Raw genomic sequence first — 15,159 nt, forward strand, 5'->3', positions numbered from 1 at the left:
TTTCCCTACCGAGAAAACAATGCCACCTATGTTTTATTCCAGTCAGTCTAGAATTTATTTGGGAGGAAAGTGCAAGGTGATGTGCTGCATGGATTTTTTCCTCCCTTAGGAAATTCATATATTAATTATTCTCTTCTCCCTGATTTGTGATTCCATTTTTATGATATGCTTGTTTCTTACCATAGGATCATATAATTCTAAAAGTCATATAAACAGATATTAATTCTTATAAAACTGAAGAGATTTTATTAATGAAAACCTAAGCTGTAACACTGGGAGATGATAAGAACAGCTATAGGTTGGTGGTCTCTTTCATTACCCTAATAAAATCTAAACATTGGTAAGCAACCAAGAACTTGGTAGCAGGCTAAAAAGATCAGCAGTTCCCATTTAGTTGTGCTATGTGCAAACATTAAACAACCCATTCCAGTGATAAATGGATTTGATTTATATGTCTTCCAAACCACTGGTTTGGGAACCATTTTTAGATTAAACAAGACTGCTTTTATTTTTGGTTCAAATAGTGTATTGTGAGGATGGGAAAATACCAACATCAGTCTGATCCTGAGATTAAAAACACAGTAAAAGAACTTGTTTTTCCTAGATCTGTTAACCAGATTCTTGTTTAATATGAGCAAAAAATGTTTGCTGAGGAATCAAAATTGTTAATGTGATGAGATCTTTCTTATTAAAATGAATTCACATAGAAAGCATTAATGTAATAAAGAGTAAGGTTAAATTCTTTTATCTTTCTGGGCTGTGTCGTGTATTCTTTTTTTTTCTTTTCCTTTTTCTGTTTCTTTTTTTTTAGCCAGTACTATGCTCTATTGATTATTGAACATTTGCTAATATATTTTGTTATCTGGTAGAAACAGGTCTTCTTTTTTTCCCCTGAATTATTTTGGTTTTTTCCCACCTTTATTCTTGTACATTAATATCTCCTGGGGCTTATTTATGAATTAATCCATGTAAAACAACTAACCCAGTGCTTGGTATATACTTAAGTACTCAGTAAACATTCATTGTTGGTATTAACATCATTGCCTTTCCATGATGTTGCATTAAAATTCTCTTCTTGTTTTCTACAAGAGGCTTCAGGAGAAAGTTTCTTAACAATTAGATTTGTTCAAAAATAATGGTCTGCTTTGTATGATTGGAATTTGTCAGACACATGCCATATCTCCCATGTGGTCACAGTTAACTCCAATATCTCTTTCCTACCTCACTTTTTGACTTGCCCCGCCTTATCAGTCCCTCATTTCCTGCACATCTTCATATTCTTTCTCTATCTGGCACAGATATCATCCACAAATCAACAGTACTGACCATAAACCTCCAGCTGCCCCCTGCTCTGGATTAATCGAACTGTCTTTGCTACTTCTTAAATACTGTTGGGAAAAGTTACACTGCCAGGAGGATTGGTGGCTGTAGAAATCCATGGTCTTCAACATCAAGTGGACCCTTCATACAATCTGCCAATTTTTCCTGTTCCAGATCAGCTTTTATCTTCCATTCAGAAGATAATAGTGCTTCCAGAGCAACTATTTGATACCTTTATCACTCTTCTGAAGTTCTCTTCATTCATTTTGAGCACTTCTGCTTTGTAGGGAAAACAGGTGACCCTTCACATTTTGCCCAAAACTTACAGATACATTTTCGTGTGAATTGTCTTCTTCCTAACCAGGCTTTCTATTTATGGTCTTGGATAGCATAATTTTTTTCTTACCCTTAGGGACCTCACTCTATCAGATAGATAAATTCTCTCTTTAAACTTTTCCCTCTCTGCTGCCTTAACTTTTTAACTTGCTGCAGTTTCTTTCATCTTAAAAAGATTGAAAGAATAGATGGGGCTCACTGTCTTTACTTCTTTACCTCACCTCAGGTGAACTCTTCAATATTTTATGGTCTGCCATCCATCCTCATCATTTTCGTGAAATTATTGACAAAAATCATAAATGATTTAACTGTTGGTGATCCAAATGGACTTGGTTCTCTTGCAAGATTCCTGTAGCTTACACAGTATGGTTCTGTGTGTTATAATTTTATCTAGTTATGGTGTACTAGCTATAATGTTGAATTACTACCATTAATCTATTTTAGAATTTAGAAGGACTTTGAACATGAAAGTTTGGGTGGCTCATATTTTCCTTTTTACAAATTTGAAATCCCACTGCTTCCTTTTTACTATTAGTATTCCTTTGGTTAATGAGGGCTTGCAAACTTACCTCATTGAAAGTAGAGGTGTGCTTAAAATTGGTTTCATACATATTTATTTAGTGTGTGTTAAAGTATGTAACTATTTGAAGTAAGGCCACAACAAACACTGAGGACATTAACGTGGACAGAGATTTTTACATCTGGGGTAAAGAAAGGAAATTTACTTAACATTTATGGTCTTGTGGAAATAATATAAACTCTCTGAGCTTTAGTTTACTCATCTGTAAAATAGGGATCATAATACTTTTCTCACTAGGTTATTAAGAAGGTGCTTTATTAATAACTCCACAGCTGGTACTCATGAGTATGAGTTTCTTGCCTACTCACACTTTTTCCACGCCCCCCAGAACGATGAAAGGTAGAATTTTGAAGCAGTGGACTGTGGACATTGTTATGTGTTTCCAAAGTATTCTCATACCTTTTGTCTCCAGTAGACTCATTTCAGTGTGTATGATTGGACAGTGAGGAAACAAATCAAAGTTTAAGAAAGCTGTCCAAGATAAAACCATCATAGCTACAAGAGGAACTGAAATTAGTATTTTGACCTTTACATAACACGTTTTGATTTTTTTTTTTTTTAACTAGTCATCATAAATATTTCAGTATACCTGGAATTCCATGTTTACAGACATTATGGTTCCCTTTTGGTGACAACATAATACTTCAGATTAGATATAATATTCTGATTTATTTAACTATTTTCTTATTGGAAGTTTAAGTTCGTAATGTCTTAAGAAGCTAGAATTTAAATTTCCAAACTTTTTATCAGACTATGATAACCTTGTCGGTAGAGCTCTTTTTTTCCTTTTTGATTTATTTCTTTTGGATTAATTCCTTTAAGTTTACTGTTTTTATATTTTAAACACTGTCATCTCTTTTATTAAAAGGAATACTAATACTGAATGTAGGCTTATTGTAAAAATGTCACACCATTTAGAAATAAAGTAGAAGATGGATACCATCCCTTTTTAGCCTACTCACTCACCTCTCTGAAGACAGCAGTTTATTGTATAGCCTTCCTAGATAGTCTGTGTATATAAGTTATTGTATAGGTAATCTAATTTTTTTAATAATTTTTATTGGAGTATAGTTGATTTACAATGTTGTGTTAAGTATCAGATGTACAGCAAGTGAATCAGTTTATATATATATATATATATATATACACACACACACACATACACACACATATATACATATACACACACACACACACACACACACACACATATCCACTCTTTTTTAGGTTCTTTTCCAATGTAGGCCATTACAGAGTATTTACTAAGTAGAGTTCCCTGTGCTATACAGTAGGTCCTTATTAGTTATCTATTTTATATATGATAGTGTATGTATGTCAATCCCAATCTCCCAATTTATCCCTGTCCCCCTTCCTCCCTGGGAACCATAAGTTTGTTTTCTATAGCCCTCTTTCTGTTTTGTAAATAAGTTCATATGTACCATTTTTTTAGTCTCCATATATAAGTGATATCATATGATATTTGTCTTTGACTGACTTCACTCAATATAACAGTCTCTAGGTCCATCCATGTTGCTGCAAATGGCATTATTTCATTCTTTTTTATGGCTGAGTAATATTCCACTGTATATATGTACCACATCTTCCTTATCCATTCCTCTGTTGATGGACATTTAGACTCCTTCCACATCCTGGCTATTGTAAATAGTGCAGTGAACATTGGGGTGTGTGTATCTTTTCGAATTATGATTTTCTCCAGATAATATGCCCAGGAGTGGAATTGCTGGATCATATGGTAGCTCTATTTTTGTTTTTTAAGGAACCTCCATACTCTTCTCCGTAGTGGTTGTACCAGTTTACATTCCCACCAACAGTGTAGGAGGGTTCCCTTTTCTCCACACTCTCCAGCATTTATTGTTTGTAGATTTTTTGATGATGGCCATTTCTGACTGGTGTGAGGTGATACCTCATTGTAGTTCTGATTTGCATTTCTCTAATAATTAGTGATGTTGAGTATCTTTTTATGTGCTTTTTGGCCAGCTGTATGTCTTCTTTGGAGAAATGTCTATTTAGATCTTCTGCCCATTTTTGGATTGGGTTGTTTGTTTTTTTGATATTGAGCTGCATGAGCTGTTTGTAAATTTTGGAGATTAATCCCATGTTGGTTGCTGCGTTTGCAAATACTTTCTCCCATTCTGGGGGTTGTCTTTTTGTTTTGTTTATGCTTTCCTTTGCTGTATAAAGGCTTTTTTAAGCTTAGTTAGATCCCTTTTGTTTTTGTTTTTATTTTCATTACTCTAGGAGGCGGATCAAAAAAGTCTTGCTGCAATTTATGTCATAGAGTGTTCTGCCTGTGTTTTCCTGTTAAGAGTTTTATAGTGTCTGGCTTTACATTTAGGTCTTTAATCCATTTTGAGTTTACTTTTGTGTATGGTGTTAGGGAGTGTTCTAATTTCAGTCTTTTACATGTAGCTGTCCAGTTTTCCCAGCACCACTTATTGAAGAGAGTATCTTTTCTCCATTGTATATTCTTACCTCCTTTGTCATGAATTAGGTGACCATAGGTGCGTGGTTTTATCTCTGGACTTTTATCCTGTTCCATTGATCTATTTTTCTGTATTTGTGCCAGTACCATACTGTTTTTTTGTTTGTTTGTTTTGGTTTTTTATTTTTTGATGTGGACCATTTTAAAATTTATTTATTTATTTATGGCTGTGTTGGGTCTTCGTTTCTGTGCGAGGGCTTTCTCTAGTTGTGGCAGGCGGGGGCCACTCTTCATCGTGGTGCGCGGGCCTCTCACTATCGCAGCCTCTCTTGTTGCAGAGCACAGGCTCCAGACACGCAGGCTCAGTAATTGTGGCTCCTGGGCCCAGTTGCTCCGTGACATGTGGGATCTTCCCAGACCAGGGCTCGAACCCGTATCCCCTGCATTGGCAGGCAGATTCTCAACCACTGAGTGACCAGGGAAGCCCCATGCTGTTTTTATTACTGTAGCATTGTAGTATAGTCTGAAGTCAGAGAGCGTGATTCCTCCAGCTCCATTTTTCTTTCTCAAGATTGCTTTGGCTGTTTGGGGTCTTTTGTGTTTCCATACAAACTGTAAAAGTGTTTGTTCTAGTTCTGTGAAAAATGTTATCGGTAATTTGATAGGGATTGCATTGAATCTGTAGATTGCTTTGGGTAGTATAGTCATTTTGACACTAGTGATTCTTCCAATCCAAGAACACGGTATATCTCTCCATCTGTTTGTGTCATCTTTGATTTCTTTCATCCGTATCTTATAGTTTTCTGAGTACAGGTCTTTTGCCTCCTTAGGTAGGTTTATTGCTAGGTATTTTATTCTTTTTGATGCGATGGTAAATGGGATTGTTTCCTTAATTTCTCTTTCTGATCTTTCATTGTTAGTGTATAGGAATTCAAGAGATTTCTGTGTATTAATTTTGTATACTGCAACTTTACCCAGATTCATTGATGAGCTCTAGTAGTTTTCTAGTAGCATCTTTAGGATTTTCTATGTAGAGTGTCATGTCATCTGCAGTGACAGCTTTACTTCTTTTCCATTTTGGATTCCTTTATTTCTTTTTCTTCTCTGATTGCTGTGGCTAGGAATCTCATTTTTATCTTAAATGGAAATGTGCTTTATGTGTTTTACACCTAGAGGGCTTTTTGTTTTTTCAACTTTACTTAATTTGTTTGTTTGTTTGTTTTTGGCTGTGCTGCATCCAAAAATAAGATCCTTGCAGGGTCTTAGTTCCCAGACCAGGGATTGAACACTGGGCCCTAGCAGTGAAAGCGCAGAGTTGTAACTGCTGGACTGCCAGGGAATTCCCAACTGTAATTTATTTTTAACCAAGCCCTTAATGATGGACATTTAGATTGTTTCCATTGTTCTTGTTCTTGCATCAGGGAACATCGGTCTTTAAAAATTGGGAATATTCGTTCATATATTTGGGATAAATTCTTAGGGAAAAAATTGAAAAAAAAATTATTTTTATTTTTAAGCACTCTTGATAAGCTATCTTATTCCCACTAAGATTCCATCCAGTAGATCCCATGCATGAGTATTTAAAAGGCCTGAGATACATATTGGGAGTACTCATCATTTGAGAAGGGCAGACAAAGAACATGCTATAAGGCAATATTGTTTTATTGGTATTATTAGTATTCCTGAGGTTGTTAAGACTTCGAGATCTTTAGATCTTTGTTTCATGAATTCATTTCTTTATAGGTTGATTCCTGTGTTAGTGAATGGCATGAAGTACTCAGATATAGATATCATCCTACTTAAGGTAAGGAAACTATTTCCTGATGAATAGGGAAGATTATTTTTATTGACTTAGTAGATCTTTAAATTTGACTAACAGAACATTTATTTAGATTAGGCCCTATGTAAATAGGCTTTCTGTTATATAATATGCTACGGAGTTCAAAGATAATGAATTTGGGTGGTGATCGATTCTAGCTTAATTGGAACTAACTAGGCGGTGACTCTAATAGAGTTTGCATCCATTTCCTGTTAATACAGATTGTTTGGAGTTTATTTTAAAATATGTTAAATATGTTCTGATCGTGATTCAGATACTCTAGATTATACCAGCTGGTGGGAAACCATATAATGTGGTTGAAAGTGCCTGATATCTAACATGGGTTATGTGATAGCCTATTCTCCCCTTCACAAAGAACTATTTTCTGCCCAGGGGAGTGGCTCTTAATGAAGAGGTATACAGTTGACCCTTGAAAATGGGATGTTAGCAGCATCGACCTTCAGCGCAGTCAAAAATCCCTGTATAACTTTACATTTGGCCCTCCATGTCCATGGTTCCATATCTGCAGATTCAGCCAACCATGCATTATGTAGTAGTGTTAAGACTTCATTTATTGGAAAAAAATCTGCATGTTAGTGGACCCGCACAGTTCCAACCCATATCATTCAAGAGTCAACTGTATTTCAGAATAATGTGCATAATCCCATCTCTGAATATTCTCATTTTTTTTACTGATATACATATTAGCTTATAATGAATATAACCAAAATTTTCCTTTAAAAAAAATATACAGGGTGATGTTGAAGAAGATGAAACAATTCCTGATAGTGAACAGGACATAAGGCCACGTTTTCATCGATCAAGGACAGTGGCTCAGCAGCATGATGAAGATGGAATTGAAGAGGAAGATGATGATGACGATGAAATTGATGATGATGATACAATTTCTGACTGGAATCTAAGTAAGTCAGAGAGGGAGAAGCACAGTCGCCAGCTTTGATAACAGTTTTGTTGAGAAATAATTCACATACAGTGCCCTCATATCATACAATTCACATACCATACAAAAGGATACAGTTGAGTGGCTTTTAGTGTATTCACAGAGTTGTGCAACCATCACCACAGTAAATTTTGGAACATTTTTATCACCCCGAAAAGAAACCCCGTACCCATTAGTAGTCACTCCCATTTTCTTCCAGTTCCCCAGCCTTAAGCAACGACCAGTCTATATTCTGTCTCTAGGAACTGTCTGGACATTTCCTACAAATGGAATTATACAAAAAGTGATCCTTTGTGACTGACTTATCTGTTCATCATTTGATGGACATTTTGTTTCCCCCCTTTGGCTATTGTGAGTAATGATGCTGTGAACAGTTGTGTAAAGTTTGATGTGTAAACGTAAGTTTTCAGTTCTCTTGGGTATATACCCAGGAGTAGGATTACTGGGTCATATGGTAACTTTATGTTTAACCTTTTGAGGTATTACCAGGCTGTTTTTCAGAGTGGCTCCACCATTTACATTCCCCCCAGCAGTGTCTTAGGGCTCCAGGTTCTCCACATGCCTGCCTTTTTGGGTGTCTTTTTCTGTTATAGCCATTCTGGATGCGAAGTGATAATCTTATTGTGGGTTTGTTTTTGTGTTTTCCTGACGGCTCTGCTCTTCATTTACTTGTCATTTTATTCCTTAAAAAGACTTTATCTCACACTGTCATTTCTCAAAGGGGTATATATTTTGGTTGATACTGTGAAATAGAAACATTGACCACAGCTTTTCCTGTTTTCCTAACATAAACTTATTTTTTTGTGTGATAATTTGCATGAAAATTGGTTGATTATCATGCAGTTTTCCAAAATGATATAAATTGCTTTTGTCATATTCAGACTTACAAATATGCTTTTTAAAATCTTGGTTTTCAACCTTACCTGCAAATCCACATCATATGTTAAGCCTGCATTCTGGGCCACATACTAATTAGATAACTCTGGGGAGAATCTAGACACCTATGTTTTGCTTTTGCTTGCATGCTGGTTTTTAAATCTTGCTGCTCTAGCTCACAGCACATTTCACGTTTTGGGCCGTGTACTTCTTTGTTGTGAGGTCATCCTGTCCATTATAGGATTTTGAGCAGCAGCCCTGATCCCTGCCCAGTAAATGGCAGTAGCGCAGGAGGTGGGGGGAGAACACACACAAAATTGTGACAACCAGCAGTGTCTCGAGACATTGCCAAATGTTCCTTGGGACACAAAATCACCCCCAGTTAAGAACCACGCTGTGATTCAGAGGGTTGAGATTTCTAGTAACTAACTGATAGAGCAATTAAGGACATGAATCATCAGCCTGAACTGTGTAAATTATTTGGAATAATGCTGATTACTGCCCATTTAGTTTCCTATAACTAACGGTTCATTAGAGTGACTAACGTGCCCAGCCCTAGGCCAAGGACTTTGTATGCCTGTCACATTTAATCTTTACAACAGCCTTGGGTAGGTAAAGATACTGCAAAAAGAGAAACTTCCCAAGGTTAGCTTAGCTAGTACTGGTGGCACATGTAGTTTTGGAACCCAAATCTCACACAACAAGAGAACCCAAGGTCTTCATTACTACCACAGAATTACCTCCCAGTGTATCCCTACTTTAAGGTTGGTGGGGAGCATGCATTAAGATTTAATGTAGATAACTGCAAAAATAATAATGTGTGTTGAATTGGGTGGGGGGAAATACTTCCTTTTCACATCCCACCCATCTTTATGTTCTTCCGGAAATTTTTCTGTGCAGATACAGAAAAACGGGTGTACGGGCTGACCTCCTTTTGTTTCGCTTCGCTTTCTTGCACTTCATAGATAACTGCATTTTTTATAAAGTGAAGGTTCGTAGCAACGCTGCACTGATCAAGTCTGTTGGAGCCATTTTTCCAACAGCATTTACTCACTTTGTGACGCTGTCACATTTTGGTAATTCTTGGAATATTGCAAGCTTTTTTGTTATTATATTTGTTAGGGCAATCTGTGATGAGTGATCTTTGATGTTACTGTTGTAATTGTTTTGGGGCTGCGTGAACCATGCTCATATAAGACGGCAAACTTACTAATTAGTAAATGTTGTGTGTGTTCTGACTGGTCCACCCACAAGCCATTCCCCATCTCTCTCCCTCTCCTTGAGTGTCCCTGTTCTCTGAGACACAACAATATTGAAATTAGACCAATTAATAACCCTTCAACGGTCTCTAAGTGTTCAAGTGAAAGGAAGAGTTGCATGTCTCTCACTTTAAATCAAGAGTTAGAAATGATTAAGCTGGGACTTCCCTGATGGCGCAGTGGTTAAGAATCTGCCTGCCAATCCAGGGGACACGGGTTCGAGCCCTGGTCTGGGAAGATCCCACATGCCACGGAGCAACTAAGCCCGTGCGCCACAACTACAGAGCCCGCGAACTGCGGCTCCTGAAGCCTGCGCACCACAATGAAGTAGCCCCTGCTCACCGCAACTAGAGAAAGCCTGCGTGCAGCAACGAAGACCCAACGCAGCCAAAAAAATAATCAACGAATTAATTAAAAGAAATGATTAAGCTTAGTGAGGAAGGCATGTAGAAACTGCAGTAGGCCGGAAGCCAGGCCTCTTGTGCCAGTTAGCCAAGTTGTGAGCAAAAGAAAAGTTCTTGAAGGAAATTAAAAGTGCTACTCCAGTGAACACACAAATGATAAGAAAGCAAAACAGCTTGAATGCTGATAAGGAGAAAGTTTTTGTGGTTAACCAGCCACAACATTCCCTTAAGCCAAACCTAGTCCAGAGCAAAGCCCTAACTCTCTTCAATTCTGTGAAAGCTGAGAGAGGCGAGGAAGCTGCAGAAGAAGAGGTTGGTTCTTGAGGTTTAAGGAAGAAAGTCTTTATATCTCCATAACATAAAAACGCAAGGTGAAACAGCAAATGCTGATGTAGAAGCTGCAGCAAGTTATCTAGAGGATCTGACTAAGATAATTAATGAAGGTGGCTGCACAAAACAACAGATTTTCAATGTAGACAAAAGAGCCTTCTGTTGGAAGAAGATGCCATCTAAGACTTTCATAGCTAGAGAGTAGAAGTCAGTGCCTGGCTTCAAAGGGCAGGCTGATTCTTGTTAGGGGCTGATGCAGCTGGTGACTTTTAAGTTGAAGCCAGTGCTCATCTACCATCCCGAAAATCCTAGAGTCCTTGAGAATTACACTAAATCTACTCTGTGCTCTATAAATGGAACAAGAAAGCCTAGATGATAGCACATTTGTTTATGACAAGGTTTACTGCATATTTTAAGCCTACTCTTGACACCTACTGCTCAGAAAAAATGATTTCTTTAAAAACATTACTGCTCATCGACAAAGTACCTGGCCACCCAAGAGCTCAGGCAGAGATGTACAGTGAGGTTCATGTTTTTTTCACATCTGCTAACACAGCATCGATTCTGCGGTCCATGGAACAAGGAGTAATTTCAAGTCTTATTATTTAAGAAACACACGTTGTAAGGCTATAGTTGCCATAGGTAGTGATTCCTCTGAAGGATCTGGGCAGCGTAAATGGAAAACCTTCTGGAAAGGATTCACCATTCTAGATGCCATTAAAAACATTTGTGGGGGCTTCCCTGGTGGCGCAGTGGTTGAGAATCTGCCTGCCAACGCAGGGGACACGGGTTCGAGCCCTGGTCCGGGAAGATCCCACATGCCGCGGAGCAGCTGGGCCTGTGAGCCACAATTACTGAGCCTGCGCGTCTGGAGCCTGTGCTCCTCAACAAGAGAGGCCGCGATAGTGAGAGGCCCGCGCACCGCGATGAAGAGTGGCCCCCGCTTGCCACAACTAGAGAAAGCCCTCGCATAGAAACGAAGACCCAACACAGCCATAAATAAAATAAATGAAAATTAAAAAAAAAAAAATTTGTGATTCACGGAAAGAGATCAAAATATCAGCATTACATTAACAGGAGTTTGGAAGAAGTTGATTCTTCTTTGGGGGTTCAAGACTTCAGTGGAGAAGGTAACTGCAGATGTTGTGGAAATAGCAAAAGAACTAGAAGTGGAGCCGGAAGATGTGACTGCATTGCTGCATCTCATGAGAAAACTTTAATGGATGAGGAATTGCTTCTTACGGGTGAGCAAAGAAACTGCTTTTTCTTGAGATGGAATCTACTCCTGGTGAAGATGCTGTGAAGATTGTTGAAATGACAACTGAGGATTTAGAATATGACAGTGTTGGTTGATGAAGCAGCAGGAGTGTTTGAGAGGATTGATTCCAATTTTGAAAGAAGTTCTATTGCGTAAAATGCTATCAAACAGCACTGTGTGCTACAGAGAAATCGTTCATGAGAGGAAGAGTCAGTTGATGCAGCGAACTTCACTGTTGTCTTATTTAGGAAATTGCTTATAGCCACCTCAGCCTTCAGCAACCACCACCATCAAGGCCAGACCCTCCACAGAAAGATTACAGCTTTTCGAAGGCTCAGATAATGCTTAGCATTTTTTAGCTATAAAGTATATTTTAGTTAAGGTATGTACATGGTTTATAGACATAAAGCTATTACACACTTCAGTAGACTACAGCATAGTGTGAACATAACTTTTACATGCACTAGGAAACCAAAAAGTTCAGTTGACTCACTTTGTTGTGGTGGTCTAGAACTGAACCTGCAATATCTGAGGTATGCCTGTGTCTTCTTTTTAGCAGGGGAGGCTGATTTTCCAGAAGTGAAATCAGATCATATGTACTCTGCTGATTTTTTTCCATATATCATGCAACTCATCCTGTGTCAGTACCTAAATATTTCATTCTGTTTCCTGGCAGTATAATATTCATATGAATGGATCTACATACAGTATAAGTAAGACCCTTTTGATGAGTAAGGTGTTATTTCTGGCCAACGTAACAGCTTTATTTAAAAAAAAAAAAAAAAGGCAGTCGTATACAGGATAAAATATCTTCATAATTAGTTTGCTAATTCTTGGTCATAAAGTATTCTTGTCAATAGAATTTTTTTCCTGTGACAGACTACCTCCTATTTAATTGAATTCTTTAAAACTTTGTAGAGGTAAAAATAAAGTGTTGTACATACAACAAATTTTATCTCTATATAGATACAGATTTATAGATATATAACGAAATGATAATGGAAGTTAATGTAATGTCTTTGAATTAAATATTTCCATAGGAAAATGTTCTGCGGCTGCCCTAGATGTTCTTGCAAATGTGTATCGTGATGAGCTTTTGCCACATATTTTGCCCCTTTTGAAAGAATTACTTTTTCATCATGAATGGGTTGTTAAAGAATCAGGCATCTTGGTTTTAGGAGCAATTGCTGAAGGTAAGTCTAAATCAAACTTGAACTGTAAAGTCCTCAATAGGTGCTAATGTGTCTAGGCTACTTTAAGGACTTGTTACTCTGTAAGCAGAAACTGTTCACGTACTTTGTTGTCTTGTGTTGCTAATAAGACTATTGAGGTAGATAAGACTATGATCCACATTAACCTTAAAAACGATACTTGAGTCTAAAAGCCATCTTAGGATAAGTTTTTACTTTGAGCTAGTTAATTATTATTAAACAACCATAGACTTACTTATAACCCCAGCCAGATATTTTGCAAATGCTTTTGTTATAATAAAGAGAACAGAATGAGAGGATTCTGATGTCAGAAGCATCCCTGTTGCTAGAAAAATAACTTCCATAGGTAAGTGTAAGAAACATAAGTCAAGTGTCTTCATCCTCTATAAAGGATTATTATTCTGTCCTAGCTGTAAACATCTATCTACAAGAAATTGAAGCATTTTACAGGCATTTTTGAAAGCCATAATTTCTGTAGCAGAAGTAAAATGCGCTTTCCTAACCCTACTGAAAGATACTTAAAGAGCAGTTAGCGCTCATTTCAGTTATTTCTTTAAAATAATTTTGGAACAGATTAGTGCAATATATTTATTGGAATGGAGATGATCTGAATGTGTTTCATGGATGCACGTATCAGTTTAGTATTCAACTGAAATAATTTTGTTTTAACCAAATTTCAGCACTTCCTGAAATAGTTCTGTGGGTTTTTTTCCTAGGTTGCATGCAGGGCATGATTCCATACCTACCTGAGCTCATTCCTCACCTTATTCAGTGCCTCTCTGATAAAAAGGCCCTTGTGCGTTCCATAACGTGCTGGACTCTTAGCCGCTATGCACACTGGGTAGTTAGCCAGCCCCCAGACACGTACCTGAAGCCACTAATGACAGAACTGCTAAAGCGTATCCTGGATAGCAACAAGAGAGTACAAGAAGCTGCCTGCAGGTGAGACATTCATAACAAAATGTTCATTGTGGGAGAAGGGAGTGTGAGTATTTCAGGGAGAAACTTAATTTTCAAACTTGTGTTGGAATGTTGATATTAAACCACTAATGGGGTTTTTGTTATCTGTATCTTGCAACCTGATTTATAAAACCTGATGGTTTTATAAATCCAAATGAGACTCTACCTAGACATCCATATTTGCTGTTTCTTCACGTTTTTTTTTTCTTAGTGGCTTTAACAGTAGCATTATCTTTCACCCTAATTCCCACACAGATATCTGGAGTGGAAGTGGCAAGGGTCCTACTCTTGAAGGAATAAAAAAGTTTGAGCAGAGTGACATTATTAGGCGACAGGTCAACTACGATAACTAAGTTGCCACATAGTGATTCAACTCCAGTAGCAACTCTGTCAGTTGCATTTGGGGCTGCCTCTGTTCTTACATCAGATCAGCAGTTAGTTTCATTACTACCAGCATTTCTGTTTTCTGGAGCAAACCTTCATGTTCTAAAAAGGCTTGCCACTTAATGTTTATAATTCTTAATTTTTCAAATAGAATTGCTTTTACTGTTGACTTTGTTAATAAGAAGAAATAGCTGTTGAAAGAGAGGAAAGTAAATTTCAGTGTAGCTGGACTTTACCAGATCTGAAGCAAAAATGTCTGGAAGAGTCCTAATTCGTAATGATGTGAAAGAAAGTTAAACAAGGGAGCTTTGGTGATTAATAGCACTCAATATTTTTTCAAGCAGAGGGAGGATACCGATTATGCTTGGTTTCCTGTAGATTATTCATTCAGCAAGGTTTTTTTTTAGTTCCCTACTAATTGTTAGGCATATATTAAATGCCGAGCTTACAGTCTCTGCGTCTTAAAATTTACAGGCTAGTAGGGCATACTGAACAACTATATAATTATAATTTGTGGAAAGTGCCATGAAGGAAATAGATATAGCTCAATGTTAATGAATAAGACTTCAGTTAACAAATGGCTTAAGCCTATCATTTTAGGAAATTCCTACCTGGCTAGAACAGAAGAAAATAACCTTAATTTTACAAACGAAGGGCCAGATACACCTTAAAGTCGAGACACATTTAGGTATAAATTGAAGTAATTGCCCTGAGGTCCTAGAGTTTGTTCGTTTCTTGTGTATTTGTCCTAAAAAATAAGCTGCATATAAACAAATTTATAATAACAAATGCACTGTGCATTCTAATGTATAGTGTGGTGCCTAGAGAAAATTTTTTAAACTTTACTGAGGAATAATTGACAAAAATAATTGCGTATACTTAATGTGTACCACATGTTGATTTTGATATACATAAGCATGGTAGAACAGTTACCAAGATCAAGATCCTATAGTTAACATGGGTAACTCTTTTTTCTGTGAGAATGCTTAAGATCTACTCAGCAACTTTCAGGTATACA

The 15,159-nt window shown here is 37.2% G+C and overlaps 1 protein-coding gene across 4 annotated transcripts in view; it reads left to right on the forward strand.

Moving 5' to 3' along the window:
* The window catches only part of TNPO1 (transportin 1), an 87,231-nt gene that overhangs the window by 54,333 nt on the left and 17,739 nt on the right, over positions 1-15,159 (forward strand). For all 4 annotated transcript variants that reach the window (XM_059916560.1, XM_059916558.1, XM_059916561.1 and 1 more), the window contains exons 10-13: positions 6,423-6,483; positions 7,253-7,421; positions 12,627-12,779; positions 13,514-13,739. In XM_059916560.1, the coding sequence (XP_059772543.1) occupies positions 6,423-6,483; positions 7,253-7,421; positions 12,627-12,779; positions 13,514-13,739 (609 nt within the window). The remainder of the gene's footprint in view (positions 1-6,422; positions 6,484-7,252; positions 7,422-12,626; positions 12,780-13,513; positions 13,740-15,159) is intronic.

This window comes from Balaenoptera ricei, chromosome 3 (genome assembly GCF_028023285.1).
Source record: "Balaenoptera ricei isolate mBalRic1 chromosome 3, mBalRic1.hap2, whole genome shotgun sequence".
In the NCBI taxonomy this organism is placed as follows: Eukaryota; Metazoa; Chordata; class Mammalia; order Artiodactyla; family Balaenopteridae; genus Balaenoptera; species Balaenoptera ricei.